The sequence below is a fragment of the Abramis brama genome (genome assembly GCF_963993115.1).
Source record: "Abramis brama genome assembly, chromosome: 14".
In the NCBI taxonomy this organism is placed as follows: Eukaryota; Metazoa; Chordata; class Actinopteri; order Cypriniformes; family Leuciscidae; genus Abramis; species Abramis brama.
The window spans coordinates 28,886,715-28,910,065 of NC_139976.1; the positions used below are offsets into that span (position 1 = coordinate 28,886,715).

The 23,351-nt window shown below is 38.2% G+C and overlaps 1 protein-coding gene across 4 annotated transcripts in view; it reads left to right on the forward strand.

Annotated features, from left to right (window-relative positions):
• Positions 1 to 267: 267 nt before the first annotated feature.
• plekha1b (pleckstrin homology domain containing, family A (phosphoinositide binding specific) member 1b) overlaps positions 268 to 23,351 on the forward strand; it is a 44,284-nt gene continuing 21,200 nt past the window's right edge. For all 4 annotated transcript variants that reach the window (XM_084134854.1, XM_084134855.1, XM_084134856.1 and 1 more), the window contains exons 1-5: positions 268 to 397; positions 14,523 to 14,683; positions 17,434 to 17,490; positions 20,393 to 20,438; positions 20,991 to 21,088. In XM_084134854.1, the coding sequence (XP_083990980.1) occupies positions 14,543 to 14,683; positions 17,434 to 17,490; positions 20,393 to 20,438; positions 20,991 to 21,088 (342 nt within the window). In that variant the 5' untranslated portion in view covers positions 268 to 397; positions 14,523 to 14,542. The remainder of the gene's footprint in view (positions 398 to 14,522; positions 14,684 to 17,433; positions 17,491 to 20,392; positions 20,439 to 20,990; positions 21,089 to 23,351) is intronic.

A 23,351-nucleotide genomic window follows, 5' to 3' on the forward strand; every position in this document is an offset into this window, starting at 1 on the left:
CGCCTTCGTTAGCGAATTTGTGAATCCTACTATGGTGAAGGTTCGGCTCATGAATATTAATGTTTTATCTGACATAAGCCTAATTGATTGGCCGAATGAAGACATAGGAACGTGGGCGTTAGTAAGTCGAATCCAACTGCAGTCGAAGGCTTGGCTCATGATTATTAATAAAGAAACATGATTTGACGGTGTAGGAAGGTTACCTAGCGACGTCAGCATTAACTAATTGACATTCATGAGCTAAACCTTGGTCATAGTAGGATTTGCAATTCCGCTCTCCACCCGTAAGTTGCGGGATAGGCAGACCGTCGGAAGTTTGTGGGAGATGGGCTGAAAGTCCAGCAGAAGGCAGACCGAACAACTGCTGCACAGGAGTTTCACAGCTGCTTATAAGTGTGTAAGTTATCCTCTTACATCCTAACGAGATATATTTTAGAATATAAAAATTTGAACGTGTTTTGAACGTGTGTTCTAAATCAGTAGTTACACATTGACTTTGGCAGTTCACTAGCTCACTTTAAATTCAAAACCTGTCGCTTGTATTTCAGACAGCAGGTTAAATATTATTTAACGAACGGAACATGTAATGTCATTTACATGTAAAACCTTTTTTTTTTCTTCAAAACGGTAGATAAATTATGTCTGAGCATTCATGCCTTATGGCTGTAGGCTACTACTGTGTGTGTGTGTGTGTGTGTGTGTGTGTGTAACAGTTACTGGCTGGATGTCTTTCAAAACCTAGCGCACTGCATAACTAGACAGCATTTTTGGACATTATAGTTATGAATGGAACGCACAAGCGCGAGTGTCATAAAGGGAACGCTACCTGGTCTTTGATCAACCATGGTACAGTGATTCAGTGACTAATAGTATCATTTGGGATTGCCATGTTACTGGTACTGAAATGCACGATTATGATATATGACTGGTAGTTCAACAATGCCCTTGGTTCTGGCAAGTATTTTTCTCATTAATTTTTCCCATTGGGATTTTTAAAAATCTTTGTTATTTTATAAGCCATGAACCAAGCCAGCTATGAGGTGAATCACAATATTGCAAACTTTGATTTGAAAAATTATTTGAATATCGGACAAAAGACTAAGGTACATTAATGTCTACAACGGCTTTGATGAAGGAAAGAACTACAGTCACGTGAAGCATTGCAAATAAAATAAAAACTGACAAATACAAACTGTTGATTTAAAGATGTTTATATTGAAACAATATATTTTAGATTTATTGCAAAATATGCATACAAATATGGAAAGATTATAGAAATATTGAGATTCAAAATATTGAATATCAATTACAGTGCTTCATGGGAGTGAGCTGGAGCTAGAAAGTGTGTTTTTGGTGTAATTTGCTTGGCTGTATCCGAAATCCCCCTATACCCTCCTCATTCACCATTCCCTACATAATTTACTCCACTAATATAGTCTACAAATGAGTGAATGAAAACAAATTTCGGACACTGAGTGTCGCTAGAATTCATTCGCTGTGCATGGCGCTCAGAGTGCCATGGGTCTAGTCTAAAGGCTGTCGAGTGTACTCCAGGGCTGAATCCAAAATGGCCCCCTGTACCCTCAAATAGGGCGTTATTTGAGGGGACAGCCTCAGTAGTGGTTAGTCCGACGTTATTGAGTGCACTTATTCAATCCCACAATTCACTGCAACAACGAGCATAGGCCTACAACCGATTTTCGCTCAACGGCTGTCCGAATTCGCTCACTCGTTTTTTATTTAGTTCCTTCAGGTTTTTTTTATTTATTTAGTTCCTTCAAGTGAACAGTATTAGTGGACTAACGTAGAGAATAGTGAATGAGGGTTTAAGGGGCGATTTCGGATTCAGCCAAGTTGTATATTTATTGAGGTGCATTATGGGATTGAATGAGTGTACTTGATAATGACAAATGGTTGTTCCCTCAAATAATGTTAAATAAGATTATTTATAAAATAAGTTGAAATAATGCAGGCTGATGACTTCAACAAAAGCATACACCATTGATTAACTACCACGTAACTCACAATTATTGTTAAAATAAATTCACCTATGGAGAAAATGAATACTTAACCCAACATAGCATTTTTTTTTTTCTTAAATTGCATTTGCATACTGCTTTCAAACCATGCCATCACTGTTGCCATCCCTGTTCTTTTAGTAATCAAAAAGTACCATGGTAATATGCTGTTTTAAACATGTTCCATGATATTCCTTTTTTTTTTCCTCTTGGCATTGTCCTCCTTATTTGTCACAAATGTGTCATTGCTGCAATGTGAAGTAGCTTGGACTCACATATTGCAGAGCTTCATTATATGCTTTTCTTTTGTTTTTAAGCTTTCAGGTTTGAAAGAAATTGTAGAAAATTCTGTCATTATTCACTAACCCTCATGACATGTTAAACTTGTAAGCAGATATTCTGAACATTTTACCTGCTGCTCTTTTCCATAAACATACAACTGTGCATACTTTCTTATTATATAGTATTAGAGTATATTCCATATTTCCATATATAAGTTCCATATTTTGGTGCAACCATTGGCAGCTATCCCAATGTTTTCTGTTTCCATACAGACGCTCATGGGCTCTGAGTTAGGAATCAATGTGTTGAATACACACTCTTTAAAGCTCTACCCCCCCAGTCAAGTGCATCTCCCTGCACCTATTGTTTTCTGAAAACAATCAGTTTCAATTAAAACAACTGTTTACTATTACAGAGAATATGACATTTATATAAAGATTTGTTCATTTTCCAACTATGGAAGTTTTAACTATATGATTGCAACATACCAGCTGAAACAGGATTAATGGGTTCTCGTGTGATGTTATGCTCAAGGTATTTCACTCAAGTATGTCAAACCTGTCAAGCAAGTATGTCAAGGGTATCAAATATATCAAAGTTCCTCCAAAATGCAGTGCTAAACTGAAAACTGTCTATTGTTTTGCTAATGTATATCCAAACAGTTTTGCACATGAAGCAAATAGAATTTGTCCAAAAAAGTACTTTGGTACCATATTACAGTTATAGTAGGCTACACTTCTGTTCAAATGTTCGGGGGCAGTAAGATTTTTATTTTTTTATTTTTTTTGAAAGAAATTTATACTTTTATTCAGCAAGGATGCATTAAATTGATCAAAAGTGACAGTAAAGACAATTATGTTACAAAAGCAAAATAAATGCTGTTCTTTTGAAGCTTTTCAAGGTGATTCATCAAATGATTTCCGAAGGATCATGTGACACTGAAGACTGTAATGGCTGCCGAAAATTCAGCTTTGCCTTCACAGCAATAACTTACATTTTAAAATAGAAAACAGTTTATTTTAAATTGTAAAAATATTGCTGTTTTACTATATTTACGATCAAATAATTGCAGCCTCGGTGAGAACATATAAAAAATCTGGTATTTCTATGGTACTCGTTCGAAGGAACTCTAGTTGTACTATGGTACATGTCCATAAAACATGGTATAACCATTGTACAAATCCATAAAACATGGTACTTCGATGCTACCTGCATGTTGAAAAACACCTTTTGTGGTTCATATCCAAAAACATGGTAGTCATTTTAATTGAATAACTGTACCATGTCCAAAAGCTTTTGTATTATCATTGTTATTTGTACAAAAACATGGTATAGTCATATCATGTCCAAAACATGGCATTACCATAAATGTCCAAAAAACATGGTGCTTTTTGTTATTAAAATTATCAACAGAGGCCTACATTTTTGCAAAACTCAAAAAACTTCGAATTCACTGCAGTTTCCAGCTGTAATGAACACTAGTGGCAGTAAAACAACAACAACTTTTATAATAAAATGGCAAGGTTGCTTCATCAAATGCATTTTTATCTCACTTTTTTGTGCACTATTAGATTATGGTTTAATATAGGTGGTATTTCCAAACGCGATAGAGCCTATATGCGATTAAACTTTTAGAACCAATGACCATATATTAAATTTACGAATTGCTGTGATAACCAACATATTAAAACATTCACATTTATCTGTTTTTAAATAAAATCAAAAACACTTTTAGCAGTACTCACTGGACATTTCACTATGTTGCTCATTGCAAGAATAAATGTAATTTGCTGAAATGTTGCCACAGGCATGTTCTTCCAACGCTAGATGGTTGGCATGTGATGGTATTACATTTTCATATCACTTTATGCCGAACGTCACATGAGCAAACAGGAAAACAGATCTCATTGCATCCGCGTGTCGGAGAAAGTTTTAACGGCAGTACAAAATGACGGTGATGATATCTATAGATTTTTAAGGTAATCATCTTATTGTTTGCGTTTTATTCAGTTCAAATATCTAAATGTTAGTGATAAGAAGAAAAAAACGTAGAAATCAATCTGCATATGCGATGGACATCGGTTATGCTCATCTTTGCTTGTTCTTTTGAAGGTATCTAGAGTAAAACGGCTCTATATTTAACGAAGCACATACAAAAGACCTGAACCAGAAGAAATGCAAGTTGTTGTACAGAAGAAATGCAAGTTGTTGTACAGAAAACGGAAGTTTGTTGCACATAACTCCCCTTGCTGAAGCTTTATCACGGTATACTGTTTTGAATTGGGCCTACAAGACGCCTACAAACAAGTTGGCCGTTGGATTTAGAATTTTATGAAAAATAACTGTCATTAAGTTCACACTGCCCCAACAGAGACCAACAAATGCTGATTGAACATGTTCAGTCGGGTGAAAACAAACGATACATCGTATTACCATAAATCGGCACATGTAGAGGATGGGTTTAAAATGATTCTGTATTGCAGCTGGTTGCTTGATGCCACATACACACTGCATTAGCACACTTCACTGCAGTTTCATCTAGATCCAGTTTGCATTTCCTTCTGTTAGTTTATACGTGTACCTTACTATGACCAGTTTGTATATGTGCTGTGAACAAAAATATATCATTCTAGCTAATATACAATATAATACAATATTTATTTATAAAGCACATTTAAAAACAACCAAGGCTGACCAAAGTGCTGTTCAGAACAGAAAAAATAAATAAAAATAAAACAACCGATAAAGAAACACAAAACAATAATCGTACGTAAATCAAGGAGTATGAAAAGCCAAAGAAAATAAAGAAGTCTTTAAAGAAGATCTGAAGGTGGAAACAGAGGGAGCTAATCTAATGTAGAGATGTAGACTGTTCCAAAGTTTTGGGCCTGCAGTCGCAAAAGCGCAATCGCCTCGTTTTTTAAGTCTAGATTTAGGCACAATGAGTAGACAGTGATCACTAGATCTCAGAGTTCTAGAAGTAGTGCACGGACAGAGTAGATCGGTCAGGTACTGAGGGGCCAATTTGTTGAGGGCTTTATAAACAAAAAATAAAAAATTTAAATCAATTCTAAATTTGACAGGTAGCCAGTGCAGTGTGGATAAAATAGGGGTGATCGACTCATAATTTCGGGTCCCAGTGAGGAGTCTAGCTGCTGCGTTTTGCACTAGCTGTAGACGGGAGAGGGAAGACTGAGAGACACCAATATGAAGTGAATTACAATAGTCTAGACGAGTTGTTACGAAAACATAAATCACTGTTTGGAAGTTACTCTGGGTTAAAAAGGTTTCACTTTAGAGAGTTGGCGAAGATGAAAAAAGCATGATTTTACAACAGTAGTACTGATCTGTTTATCAAATTTTAGGTTGCGATCAAACAGAAAGCCCAGATTTGTAGCGCATTGAGTTTCATATGGGGCAAGAGAAACACGGTCAACATCAAGCACACAGTTTTATTTAAGTTTAAATTTAGAAAATTACTTGAAAGCCAAAGCTTTTTTTTTTAAACAGGCCAACAGGAGTTGTAAACCATTATCGTTATGTTTTAAAGGAAAATAGATCTGAGTATCATCAGCGTATAGATGAAAGGATACTCCATATTTATTACAAATGGAAGCCAGAGGTAACATGCACAGGGTAAACAATACCGGCCCGAGGATTGATCCCTGTGGGACTCCACAGTTTAGAGGTACACTAGTGGAGGACTGATGACCGATACGAACATTAAAACATCTGTTGGTCAGATAAGAACGGAACCACTGTAAGACTACGCCACGAAAGCCCACAAAGTAGGAGTAGCTGACCCTGAAAGTAGGAGGGAGCTGACCCTGTTCAGAGACAAGAAGGATGTTACTTGGTTGAAAAAGCCAAGTTTAAAGTTGTTTTTTTAAGCAGTGGAGTTACCCGAGCCTGCTTGAATGCAGTAGGGAAAATGGCAGTATGGAGGGATGAGTTGATGATGTGTGTGAGTGCTGGAAGAAGTGTGGGGGAGATGGCTTGTAGTAGGATGACTAGAGAGGATAAGTTTAGATACTTCTTCCTCGGTTAGTGGAGAGAAGGAGGAGAGAAGGTTATTGGCTGTGGGAGATTACATTGCTTACATTGCTTTTTGTATGTTTTGCAGTAGTTTCAAAGTGAAATGTCCATTGAGGGGTAATAAACAGCATAATCAGATTTATCTGAAACAAATCAACATTTTATTACATTGTTACACGTAATAAAATGTCTTAAAAATGTCTTTAATATCTTCGCAAAATGTAAACTATTTTATCCTACAGCTCTGTATGTAAAGTTGGATATAAAAGCATATCCAATTTTATCTGTATACAGTATACTCACACTCAGTGATTTATAGTAAATCTCAACTGCTTATAGCATTTCAAAATGTAAACTATATTTTTGGCCAGCGATATATTTGTGGGATATATTTTTTTGGTGAATGCTAGATCTCTAGATACGATTTGGGTTCCACTTTGTGTAAATCAATAAGATTTTTTATTTTATAGTCTGCTAGTTCTGTGAAATGATTGTTAAAATGTTCTTCAGAACATACTGTTATTGCTATTTGCTTTCACTACTCTATGAAATAATGTGGCATTTAGCCTAACAGTGTAAAAAACTGGGGGCCTGCTTTGGGTAAAATCGGCATGATAAAGATACTCCCATCAGCCATGGCAAAAGACTAGAAGCTGTTATGTACTGTACATGTTATCCACATGTGTACACACTGTACCTGGGTTAAACTGCCTCGCACTCTCTCTTCCTCTTTAAACGCAGTGTCTTTCAAATCTCCACCTTCCTCACATGTGTTAGTTTCATTTTGTTTTTTGCTTGTGTGACCCAGTTTTCTCTATGTCTAATTATTCATCATGTTCACCTGTCCTGTAATTATCTCATTAGTTCCCTCATATAGTTCCTGTATAAGTACTCCCTTTTTTTTTCAGTTCTTGGTCCTGTCTCTTCTGTAAATTGGATGTCTTCCCTGTGTTTTTACCCCATGTCCTGTGGATTATTGAATTAAAGACCATTTCGTGGTACTCTTCGTCTTCGTGAGCTACATTTATCCAGCCACTCCACTCGTGACAACATGTTTATCATGCCAGAGTGGCTCCCAACTGCTCAAAGAGGAGTACACGGCATGTCATTTCTGACTCTACTCCGTAAACTGTGTATAAGCAGCAACCTGACAAGTTTCAGTGACAGGTCATTTGTCTCTCCACACTAAATGCAAAATATTTTGTAATGCCCGACAATCACAGCCTAAATATACAGGGCTATCTATCTATGACTGCTCCACTACAGTAGTTGTTCAGACAACATGCTGAGTAGTCTTTTATGATAATATATAGGCTAGTTGTTGTGCACACTGCTTATCCCTCCCAGATACAGTAGAAAGTGACAGGAAATTTCTTTGGAGAGAAGGATAAGGGTATTGGCCAACCCAGGAACATGGAAAATCTGTGCCCGTCGCTACATTTTTGATAAATGATATTACATTGCTTTTTGCATGTTTTGCAGTAGTTTCAAAGTGAAATGTCCATTGAGGGGTGATAAACAGCATGATCAGATTCATCCGAAACAAATATACATCAACATTTTATTACATTGTTACACGTATGTTGGCAGTTCGGAAGTTAAATGTCTGGGGAGTGAAGCTAAAAGGTTAATCGTGTTTGAGAAATGACATACCTCCCACTCTAACCATAACCTTGAACAATCTATATTGTTAACAAAATAAAACATGGGATGAAAACCAGAGGCGGCCAAACAATTTGTTCAAAATGGCTGATTTATTCAGGGACAAAGCAAGTGGCTGTCTTTATGAGCTGTTGAGTCAATCATTGGAACTATTCATTCAAAAACACGGATTAATTTAGAAATCAAGCATCACTGTTGCTAGGAGATGCGCAATGTCTCTACTGTGGATTTGTTTGGAACTATTTTGTGAAATAGAGCAAAAACAGACAATATTCTTTTTAACTAAAATAGTCTAAAATGTAAGTCACTTAATATTTACTTCTTGATTATTAAACTGTTATATAAAACCACATTTGCAATTGTTTTGATATTCGGGAAAATGGCACTCTTGCTTGTGTGTCAGCCTATTGCTTAAGTATTAAAGACCCCCTGTGGTGAAAATAAGTATTTAATGTTGTTTATATATCTATGTGGTGTTTTCAATATGTTTTAAGACAAACCATGTGCAAATTCATAAGTCAACACCATTGCTGAGTATTTTCTCCTTAAAACTCCAGTTTTATCTAACCAAAGATAGTCTCAAAAAACGGGTTTGAAATCGCTGGTGTTTCTGACGGCACAATCGACCTTGTGACCAATCACGTCAACGAGCGGGCGGGCTTTAGCATTTCATTAACTATGCTGTGAAGCAGGAGAGTCTCAAGAGAAGCCAGGTTATATTTTTCTGTTGATATGAAAAATCGGATACATTTAACAATATAGCGGTTGAATATATGTATATTACGATGTTACGATGCAATATTTCTTTCTCCACTGACATTCTATGATGTTCAAAGCATTTCTATGCTGATTTTTAGAAGGCAGATTGGGATGGCAAACGGGAACATGGTTTGTGTAACATTAGCGAAACATTATCAGCTGTTTGATGTAGTCAAGCCAAAGGCTAATCATATTAATTGATGTAGTGTCCATGTAGTGCTCTAAAAGTCAAAACTAAAATTTCATAATCAATTCTATGTTTGAATGGAAGCCAATGGAGTGTGGATAAAACCGGTGTAATGTGTGTCCTTCGGTTGGTTCCTGTAAAAAGCCTGGCTTTTGCACCATTTGGAGACGACTCAGAGAAGATTTGTTGAAACAAGTAAAAAGAGAATTACAATAATCTAAACGAGAAGAAATAAAGGCATGGATAATCATCTCCATGTCAGCTTTGGACAACAATGTTCTCAATTTAGAAATATTTCTCAAATGATAAAAACAGTTTCTGACCAACTGTCTAGAATGACGATCCAGAGACATCGATTGGTCGAACAAAACACCAAGGTTTCTAAGGCTTAACTGGACGGATGAGCCCAAGGAACAGAGGTGTTGTTTGATTTGAGGTAGTTTTTGGTCTGGAGCAATGATTAAGGTTTCAGTCTTTTTTGTATTTAGCTGTAACTTGTAAGTAGTTTTTGTTTAACTAGTTCTTAATGCAAGACAGGTATTCTAATAGTTCAGTTAACTGAAGTGTGTTAAGCAGGGTGAGGCTGAGAGCCGTGAGAGAACGGAGGAGCTATGGAAGCATAAAAGGAGGATCGACGACAGTGAAGGGCAAGAGAGGACCAGGCCTGGACTATTTTACTTTGTTTTGTTTATGTGTTGCGAAAAGGAAACACATTTGTTGGCGTTTTACTGCCTCTAATGTTAATTTCAGGTGGAAACTACAGCAAATTCTATGTAATGGTACATTTTTGGAGTTTTGCAAAAATGTAGGTAGAGACACGTTTTTCCAATGAGCCTGAGTTAGGATTGGTACATATTGCAGGGATTTGCCACGTTTTAGAAGTCAACATTTAGAACAGGCTTCAGTGTCTCTTTTATTGAGGAGCAATATTTAGTTCAAATACTTCGATAGATTGAACAAATAGAAATATGTATATGAACAATTATGTTAAATCAAATCTACATCAAATAAATAAGAAGCTGTAAATAATGCAGAAGTTAACATAACAATAAAATAAGGCAAACTACTGGAATAAATCTGGTGCTACTTCACTTACAGTTTAATAGTGTGTTTCTTAACAGTAAAAAACTTCAAATATTTGAGAAGCTTGACTTACATGTTAGTTTCACAAAACATAGTCAGAATGAATATAATTTGCCAACATTGGTGATCCCCAGACTAAGCCCCTGCTTCAGATCGGGTGATGTTTGGATGTCTGTCAGTTCTAATTGTAAGGAGCCTTCATCCAGTTATGTGAACAAACTCACTGCATCACTAGTACTTGGTAAATTGAATTACATGTTTTTGAAGTCGTAAAACCTTTGCAGCAAAGTTTCATAGTATCTTAACTTGTTCTGACAAGTTGTTTATGAAGTCATGCAGTGTTGAAAAAGTGTAGCATTTTTGCAGTGTTCCAAAAAACAACAACAAAAACAAGCATATCTTAAGTTTAAATCCGTTGAGTATTGCTAAAATATCACTGACCGTTTTATCCCTTCACTGCAATCCCAGATTAAGGCCGTTCGAGTGATGAAAGCTGTCACACAGAAAGCACACTTCGGCCATGAAATTCTCATCAAGCATTTGAGTTAGCCATGGAGAAAAGCATCATTCTCCTGCCTGAATCCACAAAATCATTTTCATTTCTCTTGCCATTTGATGTATGAGTAAATCACTGTGCTTGGCTGACATACCTCAAAGGAGCCTTTGAAACAAGTGGTGTTCTCATGAAATCAATAGTTAATGTGCCATCCAAAATTCTTACATAGACACAGCTTTCTTATATTGCAGCAGTGGATTCATTCACTGGTAGTGACACCTTTTGTTAGTCTATGAGTGTCAGTATTTTACTTCTTTTTCATTGTGTTAGAGTCAGAAATCAGTATTTTCTTAATAGATGCGAATGATATTGTTTCTGACTTTATCACAATTTCCTCTACTGCATTTAACATGAAATCTTTCATAGGTTTGAGCCAGTGGACGATTTCTTCTTCTTCGACTTATTTTTTTGAGGATCCATGCTACGTAGAAAGAGGCTGAGAGCTTTCTCTTGCTAGAAACATTATCTGACCATGATAGCTTGTTAGGCTTTTCAATTTATGTCAGCAAGAATCGGAGTCTGGAGGAAATTGTGTTGAAGTTTGAGTGCTTGGACTTTGAAGTGCTTTCTCAGATTGTTCTCCTGTAACACATCACTTCGCATAGACTGTAATTTGTATTGTGCTTGTACTGAATTCTTGTTCATGTTGTTCTTTTTCTTCTTCTTCTTGGAATCCTATTGTGATGTACTGATTTTCTTCTTGTTCTTGTTCTTCTTCTTCATGTTGTTCTTCTTCTGTCTCTCAGTCCCTCACAGTCATATGTTTAGCACACATCCTTTCTATTCTACAGTAAATTAAATGAAACAGAATCTCCGTCAAAATCTCAATGCTGCTTTTGAGCTATTAGAGGCCGGCGGCTTGTGCTTACAGTATTTCAAACTATTAGCGTTACAGTCTTTCAGCTTGGGATTGCCTACACTGTACACGACAATGCGAAAGTTCCAAATCCACTTGTTTTTCATGTCAGAAGTGTCACAGTGTCTGGTTTGAGTTCCCTGGGTCACCACTAGATGTCCTCCTTCCCCACGGTGTCTGTCACATTCTGAACTACATTCCCCACGATCCTTGTTTCTTCATTGCACTCAGCTGTCCCTTGTCACTAATCATTGCACTCAGCCAATTCCCCATTAGCATTGTCATTTCCCTGTGTATATAACCCTGTCTGTTTTAGTATGTGTCACGGAGTCCTTGTATTTATCACGCCACTTCTGTGTTCTGTTTCCTGCCTGTTCTGTGTCTTGTTTTGGATTGCCTTATCGGATTTTGACCCATGCCTGGACTTGACCACTGATACGGATTTCCCTAATAAATACTTGCTGCAATTGGATCTTCTCCCTTGTTTCCTGTGTGTGGATCGTGACAGAAGGACTCCGTCACACACAAAGGTCCAGCGGTATGTTCGCCAACTTCTCTGCCCCAGCCACCGAGCGGGAGAGGAGAGAGCGTTTTGAGGGAACCCGTCTGGTCATTTTTCGTGGGACCTGGGGAGGTCACAGAGGAGTGGTTGGTCGAGAGGGAATCCAACACCACTATCCACCATGGCCCCCTTTCGACTCTGGGCTGGTGAGGGACGGGTCGGAGCCACCGTCTCGCCATCGTAGACGGAGAGGGGGTAGGAGACGCAAGTCTGCCAGTCCGGAGACTGATCTCACCCCAGGGGTCGTACCTGTGCAGCCCGCTATCATCCCAGAGGCCGTCCCCGTGCAGCACGCTGTTGTCCCGGAGGCAGTGACCGAGCAGCCCGCTGTCGTCCCGGAGGCAGTGCCCGAGCAGCCCGCTGTCGTCCCGGAGGTCGTCCTGGAGCAGCCCACCATCAGTCCTGCCACGGCCAAGAGAGCTGTCTTCCTGTTCCACGCATTGGCAGTTCTGCATGCATGGAGGAAGCATGTCGTCTCGGAGGCCGTGCCAGAGCAGTCCGCTGTCGTCCCGGAGGCAGTGCCCGAGCAGCCCACTATCAGTCCTGCCTCGGCCAGGAGAGCTGTCTTTGGGTTTTACGCATTGGCGGTTCTGCACGCTTGGAGGAAGCACTTGAGTTCCGCCCAGCCAGAGACTGTTCACATTACGTCTGCCCAGCCAGAGACTGTTCCTGAGCCTGTGTCTTCGGACAAGATGGCCGCCACAGAGACTGTTCACGTCACGTCTGCCGAGCCTGTGTCTTCGGACAAGATGGCCGCCGCCGAGCCTGTTCACCTCACGCCTGCCGAGCCTGTGTCTTCGGACAAGATGGCCGCCGCCGAGACTGCTCACGTCACGTCTGCCGAGCCTGTGTCTTCAGACAAGATGGCCGCCGCCGAGCCTGTTCACATCACGTCTGCCGAGCCTGTGTCTTCAGAGAAGATGACCGCCGCCGAACCTGTGTCTTCAGACAAGATGGCCGCCGCCGAGCCGGTGGTGTCTGTTCCTGAGCCGGTGGTGTCTGTTCCAGTTCCTGAGCCGGTGGTGCCAGTTCCTGAGCCGGTGTCTGTTCCTGTTCCTGAGCCGGTGTCTGTTCCTGTGCCGTGGCCGCCCGAGGGGTCGTCTCCGCCCTGGCCGCCCGAGGGGTTGTCTCCGCCCTGGCCGCCCGAGGGAGAGTCTCCGCCCTGGCCGTCCGATGGACTGTCGTTTCAGCCCTGGCCGCCTGCAAGACCTGCTCCGCCCTGGCCACTCGAGGGAAAGTCTGCTTCGCCCTGGCCGCCCGATGGACTGTCGTCTCCGCCCTGGCCGCCAGATGAATTGTCACTCCCTGTCCCCGTTTCCCTCCATGGACCTGGCCCCCCATCCCTCCCCCTGATCCTCCACCAGTCCACCTCCCGCCTGGGCTCTTGTTTTGTCTGTCATGTCTTGGAGCGTCTGGTAGCCGCTCCGTAGAGGGGGGGTTATGTCACAGTGTCTGGTTTGAGTTCCCTGGGTCACCACTAGATGTCCTCCTTCCCCACGGTGTCTGTCACATTCTGAACTACATTCCCCACGATCCTTGTTTCTTCATTGCACTCAGCTGTCCCTTGTCACTAATCATTGCACTCAGCCAATTCCCCATTAGCATTGTCATTTCCCTGTGTATATAACCCTGTCTGTTTTAGTATGTGTCACGGAGTCCTTGTATTTATCACGCCACTTCTGTGTTCTGTTTCCTGCCTGTTCTTGTTTGTGTCTTGTTTTGGATTGCCTTATCGGATTTTGACCCATGCCTAGACTTGACCACTGATACGGATTTCCCTAATAAATACTTGCTGCAATTGGATCTTCTCCCTTGTTTCCTGTGTGTGGATCGTGACAAGAAGAACTGAAAGAGCTTTGTGTGCAGCTCATTACAATTGTGAGTTCTGCTTGGCCAATTGTTATAATTTATAATTTGTTATGGTAAGTTTTACACTGTTAATCTAATGGGGATGGTAAAGAGGGATGGTGGTTTTACAGAGGTTATGCTTTTTGTCTTATTTTTTTCTCAACAAGGGGGGTGCCATCCCCCCACATTGAGCCCTGTCTGTTAAACACTGAAGTTATGTTCATTTAAATATCCGTATAACACATCAAAGGGACTTATAAAAAGGACTGACGTTTGCCAATACTTCACTGGTCTCACATTTTAAATATATACCCTGATGGACATAACTTCTGCATTATTCAGTTACCTTATTGCTGACATTTAGAGAGGCTGCAGGTAAATGGGAAATTACACCATTTAAGTGTGGATGCATTGCTTCTCAGCTTGGGTAATGTCACAATCAAGTCATTTGTATTCATACAGCTTCGTCTGACAGGGTTTTCATCAGCACAGAGGTCTGAAATGAAATAGGTGTCACTTCCATGGAGCATGACCACGGATGACATCATAGGAAATGCCAGCCGCTTACACATGAAGATGCCAAATTTATTTTAATTACCATCCTCCACCCCTTTCTCTACCCTTCACATATTCTCATCTCCTTTATAATCAGAATCATTTTATTTGTGTTCCAGGGTAATGCTTAGTCTCAGAAATGCCGTACGTAGATCGTCAGAATCGGATCTGTGGCTTTCTAGACATCGAGGAAATGGAGAACAGCGGCAAGTTTTTACGACGTTACTTCATTCTGGACACGCTGGAGGGAAGCTTGGTGTGGTACATGGATAACCCTCAGGTACCAACCCATATTCATCTCATTCACTCTGTCAGTGCGTCGCTAAATGCAGGGGTTCTTAATTTTACATCTGAAGGTCTTCCCTTGTATTACCACTTTTGTGGAATTTGTTGCATGTAAAACATGTAACTTTATCAAATATGACAGTATGGTGTTCCTCAGGGGCTAGTTGTTGGCCCAGTTAAATTTCACATAATATTTGTGTTACAGATAACGTTGGGATTATGTTTTCTTTATATATATATATATATATATATATATATATATATATTGGAATGGAATGATTTGTACATTCTTATGCCAATGTGGACAACAAATTCAGTGTTGTTAGAATTGATGTGATTTTTAGTTGATCAAAAACACTGATTACTGTTACTTAATTATTTAACAGCTGCTACTTAATTAATCAGATGCACTTACTGAACCACAAGTTATTACATTCATCTTATCCAATCCAAAATGAACCAAAAATGTGAAATCTGTGAAGAATGGTGTCGGCAGAAAATGCAGTGAGATTTGCGCACCATTAATGCACAATTAAATAAACCAGGGCTTCTGGATCGATTTTGAGATTTTCAGTATGCATCGCAATTCTCTCTCCAATCGATTCTGAGCTTAGTTTTTAACAATAGATAACACTGTGTGTTTTAGAAACAGCCGTACTCTGCTTGCTTCCAATTCCTTACACACACTGCTTAAAATAATCTTTAATAAAACAACTTTCATAAAGTTTGAAAAGGTTGAAGTAAATTACAAGGGTATTTGCAGTGGGCTGTTTACACATTAATTTCACATCATAAAACCATTGTTCAAGTACATACATCACAGCCGAATGCACAATCGCTCTTCTTCGTGAGCATTTGAGCGTGTGGTTACAAATTAGCCTACAGTGCTATCTGCTGTTGAAAACGAAGCTCAGAATCTATTGGAGAGAGAATCGTGATGCATATCGATTTATCCTCTCAGCCCTAGCTTCAGTCATATTGAACTGATAATTGTTCCATTCAGTTCGGATAGGAACTTAGCGCGTATAAAATCTCTAAACTTTTACCCCTGCAAATTACGCCCCTGGATAGACATACTGTACGCAATAGTTCTGCAATAAGACAATGTGTCGTCTAAGCCACAGTTGATCTTTTTCAGCTATCATAGTGAGAATCTTATGCAAAATATTTGTGTGCTGTTAACATTTCCTCTCCTACACACCTTGGTATTTTTAGTTTTGTGAGCTGTTTGCGAACCGTTAGTACAGATATTGACTGTTTTTACACCGAAACGTTGCTGTGGCTGTGTAGATGTTTCACTTCCCATGAGCTTGTAGGTGAAGGATATGAGCGTTGTGGCCTCTGGTGGACTTTATAATCTCATGAAGTGTTTGCATTGATCTGTCTTGTCTTTGCCTCCAGTTCAAACCACTTAAACCATTAAGGTCAAGCACAGTTACAGTGTGTGTATGTGTGTGTATTTGCATCTGTGTGGGCCACCTTTATGAGAGTGTCTTTGTCTTAGATTCAAGACTTGCAAACTAAATTGTTCCTGACTGTCTTCAGTAAGTTACATGGCATGAACCTACACAGATAGTAATAGCCAAGAGTTTGTGATTCACTATTGTAAAAACATGAAAACTTTGTGACGTGAAAAATTAAGAACTGTGATATTCCCATAATTTCTCATTCTAGAGAACCTTTTGTTGTACAAAAACTGTGCATTCCCTGAGCAGGCCAGGGTATGTCAATGATATTTTAGGTTAGTTTTCACACATACTGCAAAAAAAAATTCTTGTGAGGTTTAAGGACGGATATACATTTTCTCTGAAATGTCTCTTAACCTCTGAAATTTGAAGACTGATATGTACCAAAAGACACTCTAAAACACTGCATATATTTCATGTTTTGGTAATACTTTACAATAAGGTTCAATGTTTTAACATAAGTAAACTTCATTAATTAACATGAAAATACTTCTGAAGCATTTATTAATTTAATACACTATTAATTATTAATACACTATCAAAATCAAAAGTTGTATTGTTAATGTTATTTAATGGACCTGAGCTAACATGAACCAATGAACAGCTGTATATTTATTAACTAATGTTAACAATGATTATTAAATGCTGTAACAAATGTATTGTTCATGTTAATGCATTTACTAACATTAACAGGAAGTTATTTGTAAAGTGTTACTCGAGATTTTCAAGATGCTGAAATCAGATTTGGTTGCATCATTCTGCAGACATTTTTACTCTAGTTTAATAGAATCTGAGTGGAAACTTGATATTAACTACGATGTTTTCAGTGTCTTAATGTCATGCAGCTTAGAGTAAGAGAACTCTAATAGAGTTCTCTAAGAGAGAGCCCATGTCAGGGCCTGTCTTATTTTTATTCTTGATATTCTTTCTTTGTTTCTTTTAAATGGATTCTCTTTTTTCTCCTGGCTGCTGCAAGTTCTGTACCAATCACTTTATCTAAGACTCAGTCAGTAGCCCCAGCCAGCATCTTTTATTGATGCCACGTCTGACTTTGAATAATTTACCTCACTGCATCTGTAGATGTGTGCTAAAACTTTCATAGACCCCTATGCAATTCTACAACTTTGGAGAAAACCGTACACTCGCCCTGAATGTATTCTGTCCACGTTTGTTTTCAGATACTGCTCAAAACAAACTTCTCACATCAAGTCAGTGTGTATCATTTTATAGTCATAATTTTAGTTTTAATGACTTCAACCCTCTCTCTCTCTCTCTACAGAATCTTCCAGAAGGAACATCCAATGTCGGCTCCCTGAAACTAACATATATATCCAAGGTTTGTCATTTCTGACCAATGCTGACTACATTAAATTCACAGACATAAATTATACTTTAAATTGTGCAGAAAAGGTGTGCCATGACTTTTCTACGTGTTCAGATTCACCATTTTCTACTGGGGTTACAGAGATAAAATGAGTCATAATGGCTGGCCATGTAATCCGATCTAAAACGACTGCCGTGAAGAGTTTCACTCTTATGTATAATAAAACATATTTTTCCAGACCATTATAGGAGTCTTCATCTGAATGTATGTTACAGTTTTTTCAACTGCTAACAAGCATCGGTCAATACTTAAGCTGCATTTTCAAAACTCTTCATACCAATAAAAAAAATTGGCCAAACAGTTATTCTCACCAACAAAACACTTCATATGTCTCAAAATAAGCACGTTTCACCACAACACTGCCAACAATTTTCATTCAGAAAACATGTCATTCATAACACACTGACCTTAAAAACACTAACAACAGAGAACATTACATAAATCATGAACTTATATTTTTTAAAGTTTGTATGATTATTTTTACATAAATATTAATTATATGATAAGTATAAGATCTTTTCATTTTACTGACTGCGTTACAACATAAAACATTAATGAAAAATGACTTTTTTTAACATCAAGCACATCCCACTCTTTATATTCTCATTCATGCATTTCATCACTCTAAAGTGTCAATAGTGCTAAATATTTACATACCACGATATACACCATATATCAAAATCTCTAACGATAAACATTTTATACGTTGGTAACGATATATATCGTCATACCGCCCAGCCCTGCTACTAAGATAAGCAATGTAAAGTCTTGATTTTGTAATTCGTAAAAAGCAATAAACTGTCATAAACCGCTCTAATCTGTATGATGTGCCATTTTCCCACACCCAAAAATGTTTATATCTATACTATATTATTCAACATTAATAATCATTATTACTATAATAAGAGCCATAATCTACAATAATGATTACTGTAATAATATTCCACCCCTACCTTGTAATATCTTTTTTAATTTTTATAATTTATATACATTATAATGCTGTTTGCATTATACAACATTATGTAAGTGTTGTAAAAATACATGTATGCCACCTTTGTGCAACATTAAGCAGTGAATAAACATGCCGTGTCAGATGCAGATTCTGTTTAACCTTTGCAGTTTAAAGATGAACTGTGTGTAAAATTGTATTGGTCTCTGTCTATAGTATTCTGATTGATTGAATTAATTGGTTAAATTGAAGTATTTGACAATACTTACAGTTTTTCTCGATTGCTTAAACACATTTCTTGAAACTATGCCTCGTATTCTCAAAACTGTAAACACAAATCCATAATGCCTCACGCAATTCCCCAAACATCCTATTTTCAGGTCAAAATGAAGCTCTACTAAAAACCATTCACTCTTGCTGAAAAACCAAACTTTGCCCTCAGACAGGACACACAAGCCCTCAAAATCACACACACTACAACATAGTCTAACACACTGGTGCAATAAATTCAAAACAACATTTCCAAAACTGGTAAGTTATGTTGCTTGTGGTTCTCACCTCACAAACCTTTTCACATGATGAACACAAAAGATACAACCAATGGATACATTGGCACATTTTTATTCATTCATGTACTACACAGTACAACACACACACACAACAAAACAAAACAAACATTTTTTCCCTGTTTTACTTTTCTTTCTTTTTTTATTCTCTCCTCTAAAAAATTGTTTATATTTACTTACAGTAAGATGTGTGTAACCATCATATGACAGTAAAAGAGCACACACAAACCTTATTCTAATATGGAATTGGATTGGATTGGTAAAGAGTGTTGGTACGTGACAGGAGGGCCTCCACTCAAGGAGACAATAATGAACACGTCTAAGAATGTTCCACATATGGTTGAAATACCATCATTTGCCTAGAAAGATAACATTCTGGGAGTCAAGACTATAAAGGAGAAAGGATGCCCTCCCTTCACTGTCACACTCTGCAGCCACTCTGTGTGACTGTATGACTGCTGGCCTTTTCTTGCAAGAAAATAAACCTCATGAAAGACTATTGGAAATGTTTGTCGCTTATTCAGTGATAGAATTTTGTTTGCCACCACACCTCCCTGAAGGTTCTCAAGGCGATGGTAAAGCGACTCAAATTTGGCCTTACTCGTAGCCCAGCCTCCCTCATAGTCATATCATTGAAAAAGACATGAATTGAATTTCATCTGAGACTGCTTGTCTTCTTGCCCTTCCTCCTCCTCATTCTTATCCCTCCTCGATCTCTTCCTTCATGTCTTTCTGGATCCATTGTTCCAAAACTCAAAAAAAAAAAAAAAAATTGGGCCCTTTTATCTATCTATTGAAGGATCTGATTGGTGTGTGTTCATTTTTGACTCTTAGTGTTTCCACCTGGGTAATTGTGTGCTAACTGAGCTGAAGCTGTGCTGACTTGAGTGAACAATATTGAATGCTAGTGCTTTCTAAATGACAACATGGTGTAGGCAATGAGAAATGAAGGGATTTGTGTGTAGAGTTTTGCAGTGACAGTTCAACAAATCTGACTCATGTGTCAAAACAGGGAATAGTGTTATAGTTTAGTGAAATGGGTGTGCTTTTTGATAAATGGCATTATGGTTTTGAAATTTTAGTTCAAAAGCCTGGTTATAGTGTTTAAGCAATCGAGAAAAACTGTAAAACAACACAGATACATTTACCAATGTTTTTCTAAAAAATTTATTTAAAATAAATAAATAAAAATGTACTGGCAAATATCAAATATTTACATACTAACAGATTTCTCATTTTGGGACATAATGTTTTATAGTGATGATTTAGTGCACCTTTAAATATGTGTGTGAGCATGTGTGTTCAGTGTTATCAATCTGCTCTTATTTCTTCATTAAAGGTCAGCGATGCCACCAAATTGCGTCCAAAGGCGGAGTTCTGCTTCGGTAAGCAAGCGATTTTCTCTCCATGTTTCTCAGAGGATGCAGTGTGCAGAAGGAAGGGTGACCAGGGGACATTCCATTGTTTTTCATGTAAATGTGCTTTAGAAAGATGTATTTGGAAAGAATAATTATGCACAGTACACACACATATATTATGTAAACACAAACTTTTATTTTGGATGCGATTAATCGCGATTAATCGTTGTCCAGCACTAAAACTAAAATAAAACAAAAACTCAATTTAAGCTTAAGTTTATTTTATCTCAAGTAACAAAATAGTTTTATTGGTTTAGTTTTAGTTAATTACTAACCCTGGTGTGCGAGTTTGTTAAACAGCATTCACATCATCCGAAATGAACCAAATTTTGCAGTCAAACAAACCCAGGTGCGCTCTAAAAGTGCTAGTGTGACAGCACCAATTATTCAGGCCTAGAAATGCACATTAAAAAGGGGAACTGTCTGGGTGACATGTTGCCAAATCCATTATGGCACAATACTGTTATTATATCAACACCTCCAGATTGTTTAAATATAAATCTGTGTGTTTTCCCACAGTCATCAACGCTGGAATGAGGAAGTTTTACTTGCAGGCGAATGACAAGCAAGATTTAGTGGAGTGGGTCAGCGCACTCAACAACGCCACCAAAATCACAGTGAGTTCCTGACCTTGGATCAGATTCCTCTTACTAACCAGGGGTGCGTTTCCCATACAATGACGTAACTCACTGCTTAACCACCATAGTATGATGCATCACTGTAGAAACTAACTAGAAATCATCTAGTCAACTACTGTCTCATAAAAGTAACTAAATGTAGTCAGATGATGTTAATATTGATATTTGGATTAGGTTACTGATCACATAGTAGATAGCCTAAAAGTAGCCTAACCCTTCCATCTCTAGTGAATGAATGAAATTAACAACCTTAATAGAGGGTATGCATTGACATCACTTTCCCGCCGGAACACGCCCCCCTCAGCCAGAATGAGTGGCAAAAGTGCCTACTAAGTGACTGGATTTAATGGGGAAACTGCGAAAACGCGAGTAAAACAAACGATTTAAACTAAAGGTTGAAACTAAAGATCCAGTGATCCACTGATATTGACATGCAGCCAGGAATCGTGTTTCCTGACATTTATTTGTGCCTGATTTCGATGCCGGGGAAATACATAAAGCAAATTTGTCTGTGAACACTCTATATAAATACAATATAGGTAGGTCTAAATCCATGTGATCACTTATATCAATGTTATATTTATCATCATTTCGTCCAGCCTAAAAAACTATAGTTTTTTGTCAGTGTTTATTTAAAAACGTCCAATTATGCAGATTATACGATGGTAAATATTTAATTGATGAGTTGTCAATACAATTTATAGGGTATGATTTCAGCATATTGACACAAAATGATAACTGCAGATCCAACTTTCGCTGCCTGGAGTCCAGCTGTTTCTGTGAACTGCAGCGATCCATTTGCTTCTCTGTTCTGTAGCTTTCGGCAGTCTGTAAAAGAATTCCTCAGATTTCTTGTCAAATGCAGTTGTGCAGTTTTTCGGTGCATTCTCGCTAAAAACAAATGCTGCCGCTCAGTCTTTTTGCCACTTGGTGGGCATAACCGCAGTCACTCCGGCCGACGGTGACATCATGCGCATACCCTCTATTAGTTGTGTTTACATGGACCCTAATCCGCTTGTAATCGGACTGCACAGTCGGAATAAAAATGTTACATGTAACCACGTCAGTCAGAATGAATTGGCTAAATCTGATTAATTCTGATTGTAAGGGGTGGTTTATACCTTTTCTAATCTATTCGATAGGACATGATTGCATTGAAAACCAACACATGAAAGTTTTGCATGTGACATGATAACGGTCAGAACAAGCTGTTGTTGTTAAATATAGTGTCATAAATGACTGTCGCGTCATTCAAAAAATCTCATTCAACTTATTGTCTGTGAAATGTCGTCCCAGCAGTCGTTTGCTTCAGACTGTCATCCACAGATGTCTTGTTTTGCCCGCAGGAAGGGGCATTTATACTGCTTAAAGGGGTGGTATAATGCTCTTTTCACAAGATGTAAAATAAGTCTCTGATGTCCCCAGAGTGTGTATGTGAAGTTTTAGCTCAAAATACCCCACAGATATTTTTATATAGCATGTTAAAATTGTCACTTTTTAAGGGTGAGCAAAAATGCACCGTTTTTGTGTCTGTCCCTTTAAATGCAAATGAGCTGCTGCTCCCAGCATGGGGGGCAGAGCTACAACAGCTTGTGTCCTGAAAATTTAAAAAACTTTTTTGTTTATGTTTAAATTTATGTAGCTGATGTGGAGTTAACTATCTTCTAATCATTGATTAGCATATTCTGTCATAATAATCTATAAATTGCATTCCCGGGGGCGGGGTTTATGTAAATTTTTATGTGAAAATATCATTTAAAATGTCACTAACCCGGGAGGAATGTCGTGTAGTCCCTACCAGCCGTTTGTTGTAGTCCTTAAAAAGCAATTTCTTTAAAAGAAAATATCTTCCTTTGCTTTGAACTTTGAGCATTGTGACTTGGCAGATGTTGTTTATGCTCAAACAGCAACATTACTAAAGTTAAAAAAGTGAAATTATGATCAACCACCCCTTTAATAAATATAAGCTTCCCGAAATAGATAAATATTACGTCTGGGTTTTTTGTGTGTGTGTGTATGTGCCAACAGCGGGACAGTCTGTATATTCGAGCAGCGAGCGCATGTTAAAAGATCAAATCCGATTTGAAGCTTATGACATAAACACGCACATCAACCCGATCACTTTATTTAGAGTTCATATAAACACTATCTTCAGATTCATCAATCGGAATGACTTCAAACAAAAAGTGTCCATGTAAACGTAGCTACTGATAACGTTAACCTTTATTCTAAAAAAGAGACA